The 21,202-nt window shown below is 37.6% G+C and overlaps 1 protein-coding gene across 22 annotated transcripts in view; it reads left to right on the top strand.

Moving 5' to 3' along the window:
• Positions 1–21,202, top strand: part of suco (SUN domain containing ossification factor) — a 97,686-nt gene that overhangs the window by 48,234 nt on the left and 28,250 nt on the right. For 6 of the 22 annotated variants that reach the window (XR_015518237.1, XM_087298085.1, XM_087298075.1 and 3 more), the window contains exons 2-12: positions 981–1,089; positions 2,705–2,830; positions 4,956–5,326; positions 5,844–5,954; positions 6,297–6,462; positions 9,943–10,048; positions 12,622–12,749; positions 12,925–12,992; positions 14,808–14,915; positions 15,130–15,235; positions 20,535–20,590. Coding sequence is in view for 20 of the 22 variants with exons in the window: in XM_087298085.1 (XP_087154211.1) it covers positions 981–1,089; positions 2,705–2,830; positions 4,956–5,326; positions 5,844–5,954; positions 6,297–6,462; positions 9,943–10,048; positions 12,622–12,749; positions 12,925–12,992; positions 14,808–14,915; positions 15,130–15,235; positions 20,535–20,590 (1,455 nt within the window). In the remaining 2 variants the exon portion in view is untranslated. Of the gene's footprint in view, positions 1–980; positions 1,090–2,704; positions 2,831–4,955; positions 5,327–5,843; positions 5,955–6,296; positions 6,463–9,942; positions 10,049–12,621; positions 12,750–12,924; positions 12,993–14,807; positions 14,916–15,129; positions 15,236–20,189; positions 20,211–20,534; positions 20,591–21,202 lie in introns of all 22 variants that reach the window. The other 16 variants (XR_015518238.1, XM_087298087.1, XM_087298083.1 and 13 more) reach the window with 3 other exon arrangements.

Genomic DNA, 21,202 nt, shown 5'->3' with positions numbered 1-21,202 from the left:
TTGGTTTCATTCATACAGTTCATTTCTCAACCCGGTGAGGTAATAGTTAGCCAAGCAGAAATCTGTTCAGTGCAGTCAAACTAAACTTGGATTGAATTCCTGAGAAATAACATGAGAAAAAAAACACATTGCTTACGTTTAAAGTTTGAATCCTGTCCATATCATTTTCAGTTCCATGTATTTTTATTATTATTATTATTATTATTATTATTTATTTTTTTTTAAGAAATCCTTTTTTTCCTTTCTCCCATCAATAATTATTAATGTTGACATAGTCGCATAGTTTTACATCATGTGTCAAAACTAAAGTTGGGGTTTAGGAGGCAACTGATATGCAGATATTTAATACTTTAAAAAATATTCTTAATTCTGAAAAATATTTTCAACATTGCTAGGATTGGTCAAGATGCCAACATTTAGTGTATAATGACTTTGCTTTCCTGACACCCCGGAGTGTTATTATTGTTTTTATTAAAATACCCTGCAGTGAGCCGTGTTTCTCTAGTATTACATCATCCATATGTTTCCCTTTTAAAGAGTGTAACAGTCACGCAATTTAATTAATTCACTGTGTGCATAAATGACTTGTAAACCTGCCAGAATTATTCAGAAAATTCACCAAGTAGTCTGAAAGTCTGTTGTTTTGTCCATTTACCATCAGGTATCAGACATAATTTCTCAACTAAGCTTGTCCAGCATTAGACTGCATAAGTCTTTAATATCATGAGAATGAATGGCATGTCTAATGTCGTAATGTTTGGGTGAAACTGCGATAATGAGAGCTCGGATGTAATTGGTTTTAATCTATTACTTTCACACTGCTCAAGAATGGCCTCTAAACTGTAAAGAGTGTAAAGAAGTGTTATCCTGTAAATATCATCTTGGTTTCATTATTAGCACCTGCATACCTTTTGGCTTTTAAGAGTTTTATAACACATCTACATATCAGGAAATTAATGTTTGCTTCTTGTGTGTTGCAGGCACTCTTGTCATGATGTTTATTGTTCAGAAGAGGTCTCCTCTGGCCCAGGACTCCCTGCACAGGATGACGGCAGTTACACAATGCAGGAACCAGGGGCTGGCGAAAAGGTGAAGAGAATAAATACTTCAACAGTTACCAAACAAATACCTCAACAACTTGCTAGTCAATAAGCATGTGTCTTTATCAGCAGCGGAATTGCATACATTGGACCTCCAGAGAAGGGAGTTAGTTTGGCTGTTGTGTAAGACTGAATGGTCCCTGGAGTTGTGCAATAGCTCCTTATTCAGAATGCAGACTTTTGTTGACATTGTCGTTCAACAAGCTAATCTGTAGAGGCACCTAAGGGCAAAGGCACCAACAAAATTCACTCCTCTTGTGTAACCTATAGGTTTAAGTCTTTACAGGGGTGAGGAGTGTTTTGGTCGTATTTCTTTAAGATATAGTTCACTTAAAATGAATGTTCTACAATCATTTATTCACCCTTCACTTTTTCCCGAACCTTTTTGTTTCTTTTTTTCTGCTCAGTAACATACACTACCTAACAAAAGATTTGTCATTGATTCTATTTATCAGAGCAACAAATAATAACTTGACTTCTATGATCATTTGGAAATGAAGAAGGTTGATTTTTCGGTCCCACTTTATATTAAGTGTCCTTAACTTATATGAACTTGCATCAAAAAAATAAATACAATGTACTTACTGTGTTTATGATGTATTTGAGAACACTTGTGGTGCTTCTGAGTTGGGATAGAGGTTGGGTTATGAACAGGTTTGATAGTATGGGTAGGTTTAAGGGTGGGTGAAGGTGTAGGGGATGGTCAACAGTGTATTTACAAATGTATTTACTAAAGTTAATTACAGATGTAATTACATACATGTATTTAATCAAGCATAAGTACACAGTAAATACACGCATTTACACAATGAGTACATTGTAACAAACTATTAATTCCTGTGTAAAAACATAGTAGTTAAGGCCACCTAATATAAAGTGGGACCGATTTTTCTGATGAATCATCTGTTGAACTCCATCCTAATCATCACAGATACTGCAGAAGACCTATTGGAACCTGCATAGACCCAAGATTCTCACAGAAATCAGTCAAGTTTGAAGGAAAAATTATGGTTTGGGGTTACATTCAGTATGGGGGTGTGCGAGAGATCTCCAGATTGGATAGCACAATAGGATTTTGGTTCAAATAGATGTCTTAGGTTATTGTCCAAACCCTTCCTTTTCATTTGTCTTAATTCAGTTGTTGATTAGCACCACGGTTTTGATGGCAGCAATTTTTCACTTTAATTCAAATTCCATATTAATAGAGCAGTCACGCCTTGTATCTTTAAACTTGTGCTAGTTTTGATCACAGTTGTAGTTTTCTCCTTGGGCAATCACACAAGTGTTTTTTTGTGCCTGTCAAACCTGAATGATAGCTGTTTTTCTTTTAAGAACTTTTTCTTTTACCCTCCTAGTAACAAAGCAGGTTCTATCAACTTGCATGTTGTTGAAGGAATAGTGAAAATGTACTCATCAGTCATGTAATCTACACAAGCACATCCTAAACAGCTCTCAGATTTTTTGCAGAATGATCACGTTGCTCTTAACAAGATGACAAAGAGTCTGTTATTCTCCTGAAAGGACAAAACATAAACGACATAAAAATATTTGACCTTTCTTCATCTTTATTTAGATGTTGACATTACACTGTGTTCTCAATTTAGGTCGAAGAGGAAAGGGCGACACACACACAGTCATCGTACGACGTGGGCCTGGAAACAGAGAGAGCTGCACTAAAGGAAACATCATTGCACTCACAAGAAACCCCGCATGAAGAGAAGCACAAACAGGTGCCTGTGCAGTAAAACTATAATATCAGAAATCCTAACCAAAAACAACCCAGCTACATGATACAGAGTCTAGACAGTCTGTAACAAGCTGTCTGTTTAAACACACACACAGACATACAGCACCAAGCAAGCGACACATCATCACGCTCTCTCTCATTCACACACATACACACACACACACACACACACACACACACACACACACACACACACACAAACACACATACAAAGACAGCACCAAGCTAGCAACGCACAGCATCACACTCTCTCTCTCATTTACAAACGTACACACACACACATAGACAGCAAAAAACAAGCGACACAGCATCTCTCTCATTCACACAAATACATACGCATGCTTGCTCGCTCGAGAGTCGGGAGCGATATTGTTAGACCGCCCGCTCCCGTTCAAATTACACCGGTTACTGACCACCCCCACGCTTTATTCTAAAGTTTATTCCCGTGTTTCAAGAAATCTGGTTATGTCCTGCGACTTGCGCAGAACAGCCGTGGGACCCAACCAGATTTCTTGGGACGCGGAAATAAATTTCTGCACCAAGCAAGTGATTCCTTGAGCGTTCTTTCCTATGTATGGTTGCAACTTGCAGGTTTATGTCCCAATTTTGGTTCAAATAGATGTCTTCGGTCATTGTCCGAGGCAGACCTCTAACACAAGGATCAGTTCATGGGTCTCTGTTAACTACCTGATGATCTGAATCAGGTGTGTTAACTAAGGAAGACATACAAAATTTGCAGGGTGGGGGGCCCAAAGACCGGAATTGAGAACCACTGGCTTAGTATGTCCTAGGCTTATGAGCAAAAATATGAACAATGCACAGATGGATCAGCTGATAGATGTAACTTTCAGACACTCCAGTACTTATCAGTGTAATCTCTCAGTGAAGAACATCAAGCTATGATCATTTAGCTAATAGCCAATCACAGTCATATCTTTTGAGCACTTTTTACATGCCTACAACCTTAAGTGTCTTACGCATGTAATAGAGACAGAAGCAAATCTTATGTTTGATTAAGTTGCTTGCTTTGTCTTTAAAGTTGTTTAACTTTGTTTGGGATTACTGCAATGGAATGCAAGAGCTGATAGAGTGCAACCTAATCACTCTTGGTTGTGGAAGGCTGCGTCCAAAACCACCTACAACTCAGTAGGTACTACATTTGAATTTAAACGTACTACTCAGGTGTTAGAGAAGTACATTCAATACAGCATGGATGCAAGTAGTATGAATGGAACTCGGACGTACTACATCTGCCATTTTGTCATGATCACTTGACCTACCCACTTGAGTTGCGTCGCTTCACTCATCCATGAATTCTCTCGCTGGACATCATGGGATAGCGTAGTGTCCATACAATGCGCACTTCAGAATCTCGACATAAGTAGTAGGTCATCGGAGTACTTTTCGCATACTGATTTTCAAATTCTATGAATTCGGACACTTCTCTACTCACATACTGATTTTAGCGTACACGGACGCAGCCGAAATATTTCCCTTTTTTTTCTTCCCAAAGGGATTTTTTTAGAAGTCTGCATTAATACTGTTTATAAACTAAATCAGCTAGCTCCTAAAGTTAATCATTACATTGAAAACTTTGGATTAAAGCGGTTTTACTTTAGTTATTTAATATTATTATTAATAAAGCATCACAAAAATTAACAATAAACAATATATGTTATTTTTATTGCAAAATACAGATGTTTTGTATATAGATATTTATGTTGCTTTGAAAGAATGCCCTTTGCAGTGTCTCATGGGAAAGAATGCAACATATTTTTTCCTGTGAGTTTAATTTCTCTAATTGGTGGAAAATATCCTGATGAATCATTGGTTGTGTACTTTTCACTAAGAATACTGTTATTAAACAGTTGTTGAAATTAAAAGAATGTGGCCTAATGTCTTTAACAAAACCTTAACAACCCTGTAGCTCACAGTTAGAAGAGTTAAGTTTAAAATCAGTTGCCTTATGGAGGATTTGTACTTTCAGAACCTGACAGCTGTTGCACTCTATTGCAGTGATCTCATTTCTGCACCTATTTCATTAAATTTTCTCAATGACACAATAATTTTCTGTTGCTTAATCTGTTTGTCTTTTGTCTCTATCATAGACTGTGAATTTGGAAGAGGTGCTGGAGGAGCCACAGATTCAGCATGACTCTGCTCTCCCAGAGCTAGAACAACAACAACAACAAGAGCAGCACCCGGAAGGCCAGAGCTCACAACATCCAGACCAACAAGATTCAGCTCAACCACCAACATTTGCACAGCCTGAAACAGCACCGCCACTTTCCCAACCTGACCCAGAAGTTCCACAGGCCACTGCCACAGAGGACCAGGCCGCACAGCCCTCCACTGATGAAACCCCGCCACATCCTGACCCACACGCTGAAGAAGATGCCTCTGCACCTGCAGATGAACTCCAGAACAGCCCAGAGTCCACCTCACCTACCTCAGTCACCTCCTCTGAGAGCCTCTCCAGGTGAGTACACACACACACCAACCTGGGAATAGAGAGGAAGGGGAACTTTAATGTTTGTTTTATCCTTCATATTAATTGTCTGTGTTCACCTTCATTTTTAATTTTGTTCTCATATTGATTGACCATTCCTGAGCGTATAATCACCAATTTATGGACTTTGTACCTCGCCAGCTTTGGAGCGAGAACTATTGTTTTCGGTCACCTCACAGTGGATCTCACCTTCTTTGCTAGACCACTGTGGTGTGTTTATTTTTACTGGACTTGGAGAATTTATGAATCCATCATTTTCAAAAAGGACAAGATGGCTAGACTGGGATGTGTATGTATGTAATCAATCATTCCTGCGGGAACCATCATCTGCAGAACTCTGGACAAATCTCCACTCCGTAATTGGAGCCAGCCAGATTTCTTTCTCTCTCTTTCGCCTTCTCTCTCTTTCTCTCTCTCTCTCTCTCTCTCTCACTCTCTCTCTCTCTCACATTCTCTTGGTAAACGGCATATGATTTCTTTCCTTCAGTGGACTAGACGTCCCACGTCCTGATGCCGCTGTAGAGAACTCTAGTGCCAGTCAGTGTGAGGTGGGCTCTGTGCCCCCATTCAGCCAACAGCTTGGCACAACGCTCACCAGGTGAGTACTGACCAACAGGTAAACTGCAGGTAACACTGCGGTAACTCCCAGTACTCGCGTTGCATCAAGTGACTTGGTAACCAATTGTTAACCAAGTAACGGAGCTGCTTCAATCACATCAAGCCTCGACTACTTGCCTTGCCTTTTTATTTCTCATTCATTTATTTATGTTGTTCATTTGGGCAGTTTTCTCTATCAGTTGTTTTTCATCATTCACCATTTTAATGCTTGATGATTTTGCTTGAGTGAATAAAGATTTTATTGTTAATGTTGTAGCTGTTTACTAATGTCTCTTAATATCCCCTCTGTCTCTTTCTTTCCTCTGTTTTTACTACTCAATAGTGTTGTGGAGGAACAAGTGGAGACCCAAGCAGAGAACCAGTCCACCGTGTTGGAACAGAGTACGGAGACCAGTACTGATCCGGCTGACTCCCTGGACCCAAGTGAGCTGGACCTCACAGAGACAGGGCAGACAGACCGTATTCCTCCACCTACGGAAAGCCAGCAGGTACACTCAAAAACTATAGACCTGTTTGTTAGACTAATTCTAATTCTGCACATCCCAAAGGTGCTCTATTGGATTGAGATGTAGTGACTTTGGGGAAAACAGTCTTGTAAAGATTCACGCTTTGACATGGCATGTTATCCTGCTGGAAGTAGCCGTGAGAATATGGGTACACTGTGCTAATCAAGGGATGGACATAGTCAGCAACAACACTCAAGTAGGCTGTGGCATTGACCCGATGCTCAATTTGTACTAAGGGGCCTAAAGTGTGCCAAGAACATATCCCCCAAACCATTACACCACCACCACCAGCCTGAACTGTTGACACAACAGGCCAAATTCTGACCCTATCATCCGAATGTTGTAAAAATTTGAAGATTCATCTGACCAAGCAACGTTTTTCCAAACTTCTCTTGTCCAATTTTGGTGAGCTTGCGTGAATTGTAGCCTCAGTTTTCTAGAGTGACACCTGGTGAGGTTTTCTGCTGCTGTAGCCCATTTGTCTCAAGGTAGGATATGTTGTGCATTTGGAGATGCTCCTCTGCGGACCTTGGTTGTAACGAGTGGTTATTTGAGTTACTGTTGCCTTTCTTTTAGCTCCAACCAGTCTGGCCGATGTCCTCTGACCTTTGACATCAACAAGGCGTTTGCGCCCACAGAACTGCCGCTCACTGGATATTTTCCCTTTTTCCGACCATTTTCTGTAATCCCTAGAGTTGGTTGTGCGTGACATTACCAGTAGATCAGCAGTTTCGGCAATACTTAGACCAGCCCATCTGGCACCAACAACCATGCTCCCTTGCCATAATATATTATCAATATTTTGTCAGTATATGCATGCATTGTCAATTCATAATAACTTCACAGGTCATCCATTTAGAATTGTCCTGCCTTTAGTGAAATACATTAATTTTCTGGTAGAATGTATAATGCCGGTCCGTGCTACATCTTCCTTGTTTTCTTTTTTTTTCACATCACCTAAAAGAGAATGACAATAATAATCACTATATTTTACATCCCCCGAGTGTTCCTCTCCATACCTCCTCCCCATTATGTAGAGAGTGAAAGGGTTTGTATTTGATTACCACTGAGCCTGTCCACACCCTACTGTTAAAGAGCCACTCTCACACCCTAAATGGACAAGATGAAAGTGGAACAGAAAGCATGAGAGAAGAGGAACGGAAGAAAGGGGGGTAGACTGAAAGAGTGGGTCTGAGTACATCAGCGTGTTTGTTTTCCACAGGACAGCCTTGTAAATGTTTAATCAACCAGATGCTTGCTCAGCACTGCTGTTTAGTCACCGCCAGACATAGAGAGATGCAGATAATGAGGGAAAGAAAAGTGATTTGGGAGACCACTCTTAAAACCTGTGTGTTAGATTTTGTGCATGCTTTGAATGTCACGGTCACACAGTTATTTTTTTTTATACAAGAGTTACATAAGAGTCATTTACGGCTCAGTGCCCGTCGCATCCTAGTGTTAATTAGAAATGTTATAATGTTATAATCAGGATATTGTTTATTTTTTGTGTGTGTGGGAGAGGATTGATCACATTTCTGACACTTCACTATAGGTGACAAGGCCCAATCCCAATTCAATATTATACTCCATATACTGTTGCTTTCCCTTGGCTTGTCAACTGAAGTGTGAAGTGGGTAGGGATGAAAATATTCCCATTAGAAATTACTTCACCACTACACCCGCACGCATCATCGTATGTTGTCTCTAGCTCATATGTCACACCAAATGTCATCTGCAGTAGTCATTACAGACGGGGCAAGAACAGTTTAACAGATTATTTATCATTTGTTAGATTATTTTTATGAACTAGTTTTGTGCTGCATTTAGATTTTAGCAAACCTTTTCGGCTCAAACATACAACGTGCCACGTTTCTTCTGGTGTCCCTATTACAACTAGGGAATCATGTTCCTTTTTTCATGTAACCACAAGAAAACATCATTGACGTTATACCAGACTTGCTTTAAAAAGCTCATTTCCGGCCAGTAGACTTTGATTATCAGAATTGAATTTTTTTTTTTTTTGCCGGCAGCTAGTTCTCTGCAACTCTCACATGGTCGCCCACTGAAGCTAAGCAGGGCTGCACCCGGTCAGTATAGATAGGATAGGTGACCACATGGGAAAGCTTGGTTGCTGTTGAAAGTGGTATTAGTAAGGCCAGCAGAGGGTGCATAACTAGCGGTTTGTGTTGGTCCTAATGCCCCAGTATATTGATGGGGACTCTATACTGCTCAGTGAGTGCCGTCTTTCAGATGAGATGTTAAACAGTGATCCTGGTCATTAAAAATCTCAGGATGTCTCTCGATAAAGGAAAAAGAGTAGTGGTTTAACCCCAGCATCCTGGCCAAATTTGTCCACTGGCCTATGTCCATCATGGCCTCCTAACCATCTCCGTATCATAACTAGCTTTATAACTCTGTCTCCACTCCACTAATCAGTTGGTGTGTGGTTTGCAGTCTGGTGCAAAATGGCCGCCATTGCCATATATATATATATATATATATATATATATATATATATATATATATATATATATATATATATATATATACATATATATATATACATACATACATATATATATATATATATATATATATATATATATATATATATATATATATATATATATATATATATTTTTTTTTTTTTTTTTTTTTTTTTACTTATGAATATAACAAAATAAATGAATGTTTGTAGCAAAAATTCTTAAGCTATTACTTGTGAGTCCTTGGTCACATTGGCAACCATGTTGGCAATCTAGTTCTGCAATTTTGGTGTGTTCAGGGACATTTTTCCTACTGTTTGGTAGTGTGGTTTCCAAAATATCTTTGTTTGAAGGGCTCTATGACACTTTCCCCAACAACGTCTGCAACCAAAAGATAATCGAGACACTCTTACTTCTTCATGTGAACATTTGAAATGGAGGCGTAGGAGAAAGTGGATGAAGAGGTAGAAATGGGATGTGACAGCACTTAAAATCTTGTATTTCACTCTGTCTGCCCGAATCAGACTCTTTTGGGGCTTTTTGGCTGACTGCCCATGTAGAATCAGCATCACAGTATACTCTGATTGGCTGTTTGGTTTATGTAACAAGTCAGCGAATGAGACTAAAAGCAAATGTGATGAAGCCGGCCACAGAATTCAAGATAATGTTGTTCATTCTAGTTTTATTTCTTTTTATCTATATACTTCAATATCCTGGTATACATATGTTCATAATGCCATGAGAAATCTGAAATATATAATGTAATCAACACCATTCAGAATTGTACTCAAAAGTATATGTGGCCTTGTTTGTGTTCAAAACAATTCTGCATTTAGAGCAAATGTGCATGTGTGGATATGATGCTCAGTGTTACAAAAAAAAGGGCATCTGCAAGACATCTACACAGAATGCCCCATATTAAATTAGTGAAATTGTGGTTCTGTTTTGTCATATTTGTTTGCTTGTTTGTTTGCAGGTGGCGGATCATGAAGGAGCGACAGACCCTCCTGTACCCAGTAAAGAAGACATCCCTACCTTCGATGAGTGGAAGAAGAAAGTGATGGAAGTGGAGGAGAAGAAAAGTAAGAGATGACTTTGGATCACGTGTGCGCTCACAGAGCTGCACGCTCCATCAGTGAATCATTGCGTGCTCTTGTGTTTCTTCCGTGTCACAGCACATTCACACGCACTTCCTTAAGGACAGATTTCTGCTTGACTTCACAGGGCTTTTCTTATATGCCTTTCCATTGTGAACCAGCTTTTTCTGTGCTTCTGTAATAACGCTTGCTCACATTTGTCAAGAGTGATGGAAGTGTTGCACTTGGAGAATGTTGCATAACCCAGTGCGCACTAATGTAGGCTGCTGTAATGGGTTGTTTCTGTACACAGCAACAAAAGGAACAAAGCTGGAAGCTCAAGGCTAGCACAGTAGTTTAACTCTTGCTTTGCATTTCCCAGCTGACAGTTCATGATTTAGGAAAGTCAACCAATTAAGAATCAACAGCTAACGGTATGCTAATTGGCCCTTATCTTATTAATGAGCAGGTGCAGAACACTTAATATAATTAGAGGGTTCTCAAAGAGTACACAGAACTTGAGTTTGGGTGAGGCGTAAGCACCCACAGATGTATTCAAGAATTTGTGTTATTTATAAACTCGTCTGCTTGACCTAAAATGTTATTTGAAAATTAGATAAGTTAAATCAAATTTAGAAACTAATTTGTCTTCGTATAGCCAATTTCAGGTTGTTTTTAAAAGCTGTGTTCAGCAGAATGTATGTTTTTTTATTATATGTTTGACATAATCTTAACTGAAAAATGAAGAGTGGGTGGGATGGTAGCTCCTCCCCTTTTTAAAAAACAGCCTTTTTTATCACAGCGCTGCCAGTGAGAGTGGTTGAGCAAATACTAAAAAAGCATTTGATTGGTCAGAAGATTTGGTAAGAAAGTAAAGTATAAGGTGACCTGAAAAAAAAAAATGCTGATCAATTTGGGTGGAAGTGACAAAACTGCAAGCTTTGGATGTTTATATTTTCTGAACGTGAACAAAGTCCCTTTAAGGCAAGTCATTTCACTCGGCGGCCATCTTTGAAACCCCTCTTGGGCAGTATGCTTGGGCATTCTGTTTGAATAGAGAAACATCAAACTCCCCAAAATTGCTTGCCAAGCTCATGATCGAATTTCATATTATTCAGCAATCATATTAATCACCAATAAAAGTAAACAACTGTCTACTTAGTTTTATTTCTAAACTTCTAAATCACACAAAATCACCCAAAACCTATGTCTGGTCCAAGCCCCTCCCTCAGAGTATTGTCAGTCTATAGCAATAGATGATTGGCTCCTGTACTAGAAGGCGGGGCTTTATTCACCATGTTGACAGTTACTGTACCTTCACATCGAAAGCAGCACGAGCGTCAAAGTAGCTGGAAGTCATTCATTTTTAATAAGCAGCGCGGTGCATCTTCGCCATTAATTTTATATTTTTATTTTCTTAAAAAAAGCGGGAATCTCATTCGACAATACAAAACAGTATTGCTGCTTTAGGATATTTCAGACTTATGGACACATTGAAAAATTAAGTGGAGCAAAGCCACACCACATGCAACTTGATCTTCTATTGTTAAATAAGTTTGATCAAAAGTGTGCAACATTTTCATGATAGAATGCAGGAATGTAACTGATATGATGCAACGGCCCCTTTAAATACGACATCGATGTTGTGAATTTTAGCGCTTTCGCCACCGGGGCTGAAGGCAGCGTTGTCGCCAGGGCAGTAAGAGCGATCTTTGATGCTTTCACCGCCTTCAGTATGAACGCACAGTTACACTTTTACATGCACCCTATTAAAAAAAAGATATGAGTGACATGTCTTGTATTTTCTAAAGTTTTTGATGCAAATTTAGCCACACCTTTGGGACCAAACTAGCTAATAGATATCCTTAACTACCAGACTGAAACTAATGGTATTCCCACACTTGTCATATTGCTTTACATCATAGTTACAAGCCTCTTTAACCACATTGAAGTGATTCGATATATAAACAAGAAATTAATATTATGGAGTTAAAGCCTATGCAATGGCATCTTTGTGGGGTTTTATGCAAATATAGCCTTTTTTAGTTTTGTTTAGTTTTATTAATTTTAATAATCTTAAGTTGTTTTAAAATGTTTTAATAATCATGTTCTATTGCAGTTATCTGATCTAATCAGTAGTAAATTAAAAAAGTGGTTAAAAATAAAACAGCAGTGTTTACACAGTCTACTGTCAGTTTTTTTTATTATGCTGTCTTTGCTTTTGCCTTATAGCAATTTAATGTTAAGATTTATAATGTGTATATATTACTTTTATTTTATGTCAAGCCTCTCTTGGACAGGTGTTGAGAATTAGCAAGTCTGCCAAAAACACTTCAGTGTTCAGTATAATTGGGATGTCATATAAACGATAAACATCAATTTATTTATTTATTTTAATTTCACAGGACCTTTAAAGCTCAATAACTTAGCTTTGTGTAGTTAAAATTCTTTATTAAAAACTTTACCATTCTTATTCCGTTACAGATGCTATTTGCATACATTAAGATCTGGATAATGTCCAGAGGGCAAAATTTGCTTTTGACAGATGACCTAAATGTTGCCTGTTTGCTTGGTTTCAGGTCAGTCTCTGCACACTTCATCAAATGGCAGCCCTCATCCAGTCAAAAAGGTCCAAAAGAATTTCAAGAATAACTACGCTTCCGTCGAATGCGGGGCCAAAATTCTTTCGGCCAACAACGAGGCTAAGGTAAATATGGTGCAGATGGTGGTAAAACAGCATTTGGAGCAGAAAAAAAAGATGGAGTAGTGTTCAGCAGGGGCATAAATGAGACAGTTGTTTGATTACTATTTTTGTTTCTGCATCTTCAGTGTTATTTATCCACTCTAGATCTAACATTGCCTGTGTGTTGCTGTGTTTTCAGAGCACATCTGCCATCCTGATGGAGAACATGGATCTGTACATGCTGAACCCCTGCAGTACCAAGATCTGGTGAGTCACTGCAGAGAAACAGACTGCAGCAGCTGCTCTCAGACTATGAGAAAACAATTTTACAGTGGGTCCTGCTGCAGAAAATTATAGTTGACGTAAATGTTTTAAATATGATGGCATTCGATCTAAATTTATACTTTTTAAAATTATTAAGCCAATTTGAATAACCTGGTAATTAAGCAATCACTGCTTAATTTGAATTTGAAAATGTATTTTACAAGACCAAACCCATGTATATATTGATTTTTACTGTCATACATTACAAAAATTTATATAATTAGCATTGTCATCATTTAAAATCCAGTAGATAGTTAAGCCTATTTGTCTTGCATGGACCTTTTGTTGTAAAAATTGCTGTGTATTTGTTACTAATCAAATCTATGTATCTGTATATTTGTTACTAATTAAATCTCAAAAGTCAATACAAATTATAGTTACTCATAAAGTTAAAGAAGATTACTCATAAATACCTTAGGCCTATTTTTTTTTTTTTTTTTACAAGTGGCTATTTTAGGAAATAGCAATATTTTTTTTAATTCATATAAAAACCCTACTGCACCCAACCCGCTTGGAGCTTGGATCAAACCAAGGATTCTTAGTATGGGAGTCGTTTTCTCTATCAAGTAGGCTAAAGACCATGGCCTCTAGTGTCCATCGCTATAACACCTTTAGAGTTCTGAGGAGTGAGGTTCACCTGCATAGCACTTTGCTAGCTAGCCTCTGTTACTCTCACCCCCCCAAACCTCACTCCCATCCCGGATGAGCCCCTTGGTCTTTCCACACCCAACCTGCTCTGAGCTAGGATCAAACTGGGGATTCTTTGAATAGGAGTCGGTTGTACTAACGAGGAGGCTAAAGACCATGACCTCTAGCGTCTGTCGCTATGGCACCTTTTGTTGTCTGAGGAGTGATGTGTACCTGCAAAGCACTTTGCCAGCTGGCCTCTTTTAAACTTACTCCTCATAAACCTCGTTCCCGTCCCGGACGAGCCCCCACATGTAACCTACTGGTCCTACTGCACCCAATCCGCTCTTAGCTGGAGTGAAACCAGGAATTCTTTGTATGGGAGTCAATTGCTCTAACAAGAAGGCCAATTTCTCTGCATGTAACAGTGTTGTGACAAATAAAGGCTTCATTATCATCATTTTCAAAAACATAGAAAGTTATACATTTTCAATCTCAGAAAACCATGTCCTCTGGTGTAACTAAATGTTCATTTTAAATCCTCAATTTCACAGACAACTTGAATTAGTTGAAGGACCTCAAGAATTGTTAAGTTAGTGCCTATTATATATATACTATTATATATATTTTCTGAAACGTCAAACTCCATAAACTATATATAAATGTAACTATAAATCTTCTAAATTGATGTTTTATCAAAAAAAAAACATAATTTACTACGTTGTTGTTAACTACCGATGTGTGTTAGTTTATATTACGAAAATATATAAACATCTCCAATTGGGGAGAGGGAAAGAGCCTATAAATTACTGTTTTGCTAAATAAAGCAATAAAATTCAGTGTTAGGAGACAAAAATTAAATATGTGAAATAACCTGATAATTAAAAAAAACATCAGAATTACAATAAACAAAGCAAAATGAGAAACAATAAGATTTGTCTGAATTGCAAGATATAAAGTTTAAAAAATAAAACAGATAAACGATATATACAAAATATAAACTTGAAATGTCAATAAACAGTCAAAATTGTGTTGTTTGCACTTGTGAGGTGAATATAATAAATAAGAGATATTTTTATTTGTGTACACTGATTTTCTTTATGTATTATCTCTGTTAATCTCCCAATGCAGGTTTGTTATCGAGCTCTGTGAGCCAATCCAGGTGAAGCAGCTGGACATTGCAAACTTTGAGCTGTTCTCATCCACACCAAGAGACTTCCTCGTGTCCATAAGCGACAGGTAAAATTGTACTTTCAAACCGAATGCAATTCATACGTCTCTCCAATGTGGATGAGCTTTATCACTGATTGCAGTAAATTTAATTTGTTCAAACTCCTGCTTTTTATTAAACCTTTAATGTTGTGCTTGGTGTTTGATCACGTCACACTGTGTTTTTACATTCTCTATAGAATTGATCTTTTAATTTTAAAAAGTAATTATTTTTCAATTTCAGGTATCCGACTAATAAGTGGATCAAGCTGGGCACGTTTCACGCCCGTGATGAACGCACAGTACAGAGCTTTCCCCTAGACGAGCAACTCTATGCCAAATATGTGAAGGTAAAAGACGGAGCAGCTGCTACAGTTTACTCAAATAAATTGTTGTGTAAACATCACTTTACAGAGATCAGCGATGTACCATAATGTTTATCCTTAATTTAAAAAAAAGTAATGGTTACATGACAGTGATGCAGTCGAAAACCAAAATGGTTTTTCCTTTTTTTACATTTTTTTTTTTATAAAACTTACATTTTCACGACAGCGATTGTTGCCAAAATTGTAATTTTTCTCCTTTGTTTAAAAAAATACTAATTATTCAGGTTTACACAACATTTTATAGCTGGACAGTATTTGGTGCTGTCACCTTGTTAGTAAACAGTACGTGCAGGGAAGTGACAATGTGCCACCGACTTCTGGTGTGTATGTAGTATTGCAGTGTAATTTTAAGTAAGTCCACACTTTGCTAATGTGGATAGCATTAGCAAACACTTAATCAGCAACAATACTACCACAAAAACCACCCTAAAATGTACCATGCACATAGATAATGTCATGCTTTTCAAAGATTCTCATTTTTGTCCATTTATAAAAATTACCAGTTTCAAACCCATTTACAAACTTAAAGGGTTAGTTCACCCAGACATAAAAGGAAGATATTTTAAATGAAATCCCAGCAGCAACATTGTCAAAACATTCCATCTGGAGTCATACGAAGCTCCAAGAACACGTTTGTGTTTCCAAAATCTGTAAAAATGAATTTGTTTTTGGATGAACTGTGCCTCTAACACCCTTCAACTGGCAACAAAGCTTAAGTTTGCCAGGTATATGTAGTAGTGTTCTAACAACCTGAGAAAACAACATGCTTAAACACTATTTTCAATATGCCACTTATCAATCAGTACTCTGCATCTTTCACTCTGATCTTTTGAGGTGAACTGCTCATAATAACTTTTTCCAGTGTGTCAGTAAACAGTCCACAAACTTGTCAATGCTAACAAGTGCAGCGAGTCACTTGTAATGTACATTTGAAATGCATTTTCACAAGTTTGTATTCAGATTAGTGGGGGGCCGTTATCAGCATTAACATGCTGCATTAAGGCGAGACTCTTATCGGGCGATTAAAAAAAATTCTGAATTAAATCAGCAGGATGCCCTTTTGGATCTTTCACTTACTTCGAAGACACTACTGACTACGCCTACACGGACATCTGTAATCTAGTTATTTTGCCTTAATAGACAATAATATATAGTTAAGGTGTTTACGTGAAGTGCTTTCATGTGAGAGTTTCCTGTAATTTTGGGTGACTTTAACTGCAGTTCGGTGAACATTTCATGAACATTTCATTCATACCCTGTGACAAACTGGGATATTTGATGCAAATAAGGAGTGAGGACAGGTGAGAGTGTTAAGGAATTTAATACACACGCCGAATGGAAAGAACTTCCGCATTTCATGATGTGTTTTTGTGTGTGTGCAGTCTTACTGACAGCTGCTTGTGTGGATCTTGTCTGAAAATATTGTAAAGTCCTACATGACGCTAGTTGTTTGATTGCAGTGTTTACTTCATTAATGCCACTAATATCTGCACACTCCACATCTTAATTCCATTTCTGTTTAGTTCAGTTATGACTTTAGTCGGATTAAGGTTATCAAAAATCGCTGTTTCAAGCTTATGGAGGCCTACAGTTCAAAATTTATGTTTAACTGAATAAGCAGTTCGTAAACACAAGTACATCTTATTAAACAATTTATTTTCATCACCGATTATCATAGTAGAATAGTTTCTCATGCAGTCTGTGATGCATGTTGCATTTTGATGTCATTATTTGTGTAGCACACATAGGCTGCGTCCGAAACCGCATACTTCCATACTATATAGCACGCTAAAATCAGTATGCAAGCCGAGTAGTATGTCCGAATTCATAGAATTCGAAAAACAGTATGCGAGAAGTACCCGGATGACTCACTACTTCTGGCGAGATTCTAGTGTGCGCATCCCATGCATGCTGCGTTATCCCATGATGCCCAGCGAGCAAATTCATGAATGGGAGTAAAGCGACGCAATTGATGCAGGCAGGACACGTGACCATGACAAAATGGCGGATGTAGTACGTCCGAATTCCATTCATACTTTTCACATTCATACTGTATAGAACATACTTTTCTAACCGCCGAGTAGTACGTTTAAATTCAAATGCAGTACCTACTGAGTAGTAGGCGGGTAGTACGCAGCCATATTCTGAATGCCTTAGAATTGAAATGAGCCATTTTAATCTAGATTAATTCCAAGATTACAGTGTGATTAGTCTAGATTAAAAAAAAATGTTCTATGCCCACCTGCAATTCAGATGGTTTATAAATCTGAGTACTTCAAGTTAGACATTTTCCTGGGTTAGGCCCTGTTAACACATCTTATATTAGAAAACATATTGGAAAGCACAGACGTATTAACTAGAACACAACTAGAGCATGATGTGATTGATCTGTGCTAGTTTGTTACATTTAAGACATGAACATATTGAAAAGGATCACCCATGCAATTTTTCGATCACCTGTGATCCAACCCCCAACAAAAAAACTAAATAAAATAAAACAAGAATCGCATTACCCAAGTGTGTTTTAAATGTGGTCAAATAAGAGGTAGTGAAAGAGGGAACAGTTTAGTCTTTTGAGGAGAGCTGTGCCTTTCCCTGAGGCCTTTAGAGTCTCATGACTGTATTGTTCACTTTAAATCTGTTGTTATATGATGTTGAATACACACACGGTCATGATGCAGTATAGATTAGCATTTACGTATGAGTTCATGATTATATCAGTGTATTAAATGTCCAAATGGTGATTGTCTTAGAAACATTTTTGTTATGTTGGTTGAAAGTCTCTTTACATCCCACTTAAAGCAATAGTTTATCCAAAAATGAAGATTTACAGATCATTTTTAAAAGATTTTTTTTCTTCAGAAAAACATTGAGTTAAGTAGCCTCAATGTGCGTGTGTGTATGTATGTGTATGTGTGTGTGTATATATATATATATATATATATATATATATATATATATGTATGTATGTATATGTATGTATGTATATGTGTATATATATATATATTATCATGCTTTCAAAGATGTCCTATTGCACCTTACGTGCTCAAATGTAGAGGTAGAAACTGAGGGTGCTCACACCTTTAAATCGATTCAGTTGTTTCGAAACAGGAATTAAAATTGTTACATGGTTGCTCTTTGTTCTTGGTGCAGTTCGCTTTCACACTGTAAAGTTTCTAAACGGACCAAAAGAGCTAAAACAAGTCACATGTAGGTAAACTCTCCTCACATTGGTCAGAGTTTTATGGTTTATTTTGTCATAAACCATGTCATAAACTGAGTCCCACTCAGCTGTCAGGGCAGGTGGTTGTTTGGTGGTGTTTGACAAGGTGCGCGCGACATGTCTGAAGAGCGAAAAGGGATATAGTGGGGAGGGGTAAGTAGGACGCGGGACGTATTTGAGGACCGGGAGGGAGACGCGTGATTACCGGGAGATTGTCACTTGTTTGTTGGCATCCAGGAGTCTCTGTGCATTTGCGGGAGACTTGGGATGTCTGTTGAATGACCTCCCGCCCTACTCATAATTCTCTCTTCATATAGCCTTATACCTATTACATATCTATAAAACACTGTGATATAACCGGGCTCTGATCGTATCGCTTTCTCACTACAATCGATCTATTCCAGAGTTAGTTTCAATTGAGCCGAGACCACTTCATTTAAACGAACTCGGAGCGATTGTTTTGGCCCAGATCCAAGAGTGATTGGTGAATTCACAAAAGCCAAGCGAACCGCACTAACTGGGCAAACAAGACAAAAGTGTAGCTGTGAAAGCACCCTGAAATTCACTGTCTTAAAGAAGTAAAACAAAAATTGCTTAAAAGACATTTTTTGATTGGTCTTAAGTACTAAACAAAGCAAATTTGATTTTTCGCATATGATTTATTTTTTATTTGCTTTTATTTTTTAACTGCAGGGTTCATAACTGTGCTTTTCTTACTGCTGTGCTTATTGTTTACATTTGCTTTGAATTTTTGCTTTGAAGTAATCCTATCATAATTATCTACTGTAACATGTCAGGATTAATGTGTCTAATATGGATCCCCACTATGCTTTGCCATTATTGAGCTGCTTGAAACCTGTTCTCTCATCTCTACTGAACTCCTGTTATGTTCATTTCTATCATTTTGTTTTGGTTTACTTTTTGTTCTCCTGCTCTTTTTCCACTGTGCTTTAAATGTCTACCTATCTATCTATCTATCTATCTATCTATCTATCTATCTATCTATCTATCTATCTATCTATCTATCTATCTATCTATCTATCTATCTATCTATCTATCTATCTATCTATCTATCTATCTATCTATCTATCTATCTATCTATCTATCTATCTATCTATCTATCTATCTATCTATCTATCTATCTATCTATCTATCTATCTATCTATCTATCTATCTATCTATCTATCTATCTATCTATCTATCTATCTATCTATCTATCTATCTATCTATCTATCTATCTATCTATCTAAATATCTATCTATCTATCTATCTATCTATCTATCTATCTATCTATCTATCTATCTATCTGTCTGTCTGTCTGTCTGTCTGTCTGTCTGTCTGTCTGTCTGTCTGTCTGTCTGTCTGTCTGTCTGTCTGTCTGTCTGTCTGTCTGTCTGTCTGTCTGTCTGTCTGTCTGTCTGTCTGTCTGTCTGTCTGTCTGTCTGTCTGTCTGTCTGTCTGTCTGTCTGTCTGTCTGTCTGTCTGTCTGTCTGTCTAATGCTCTATCTATTTAATGCTCTGTCTATCCGTTCTCTCTCTGTGTCTATCTCGCAGCTCAGGTCATGAATGCAGATCAAACGAGAACAGTTTAAAATGCTTGACTTGCTACAGCATGAATCGAGTCTTTTATACTGATCTTCCTGTCTGTTTTTCTTTGTTTCCACTCTTCTCTCCTGTCTTCTCCTCCCGCCTCAGATGTTCATCAGATACATAAAGGTTAGCGCTCTCCTCTTTAGATCCTGTCAGTGCAGCTTTTGATGGCAGGACACATACAGTAATGCATGACACTTACACTTTCTGCAGGGACAAACACACACATGCATGTCTTTTGTAACAATCAAAAGGGAAATATCATGCTTTGCTAATACTTTACTCTTTCTTGATTTGATTTTACACCATTGGGGCATCACTAAAATTAGCTTAGTGTTATAAGGTGTTGTTTTTAGATTTTGTAAAAAGGGGAAATGGTTGTTTGTTTTTAGTGTTTGACTGAATTTGTGAGTTTACTTTTTCTTGTCTTTTTTTATTTTTATTTTTTAGGTTGAGCTGCTGTCTCATTTTGGCTCTGAACACTTCTGTCCTCTCAGTCTGATCAGGTCGGTTGAATTTATTTAATTTTAAACAATGCCCAAACTGTAGATAACCTGTATAACATGGCTTACATGTAATATACAGTTTTATGCAAAAGTTTGGCCACCCTGATAATTTTCATAATAGTAAGCCATAGCCTGCTGACCTATCAAATCAGCAATTTCATTTGTATATATTTTATACCCCTGAAATAAAGCAAAATTTAAGTTTGTACATAACATTTATTTAATTAACAGATTCAATACAATTTAAGTCTTAACAAAAACAGACAGGTGCAAAAAATGTGGCTACCCCAGCAGAATAATGACATCAATCTTTTGTACAGTGACCTTTTGCTGAGATAAAAGCATGTAGATGCTTCTTATAGCCAAGGATAAGTCCCTAAATTCTTGCTGAAGGCATTTTGGACCATTATTCCTTGCAAAATTTCAAGTTAATCCTTGGATTTTCAATGACGTTCAAGTCTGGGGAATGGGATGGCCATTCTAGAACATTGTATCGTGTCTGAGAAAGGATTCCTTGTTAGAACTGTACTTTAGGTCACTGTCCTGCCGAAACATATAATCTTGCCGTAACTTCAGCCTCTTGACTGATTCCTGAACATTGTTCTTAAGAAT

The sequence above is a fragment of the Danio rerio genome, chromosome 20, assembly GCF_052040795.2.
Source record: "Danio rerio strain M-AB ecotype USA chromosome 20, GRCz13ab, whole genome shotgun sequence".
In the NCBI taxonomy this organism is placed as follows: Eukaryota; Metazoa; Chordata; class Actinopteri; order Cypriniformes; family Danionidae; genus Danio; species Danio rerio.
Note: the sequence above shows the minus strand (reverse complement) of the source record. Positions and strands in the feature narration are given on the sequence as shown.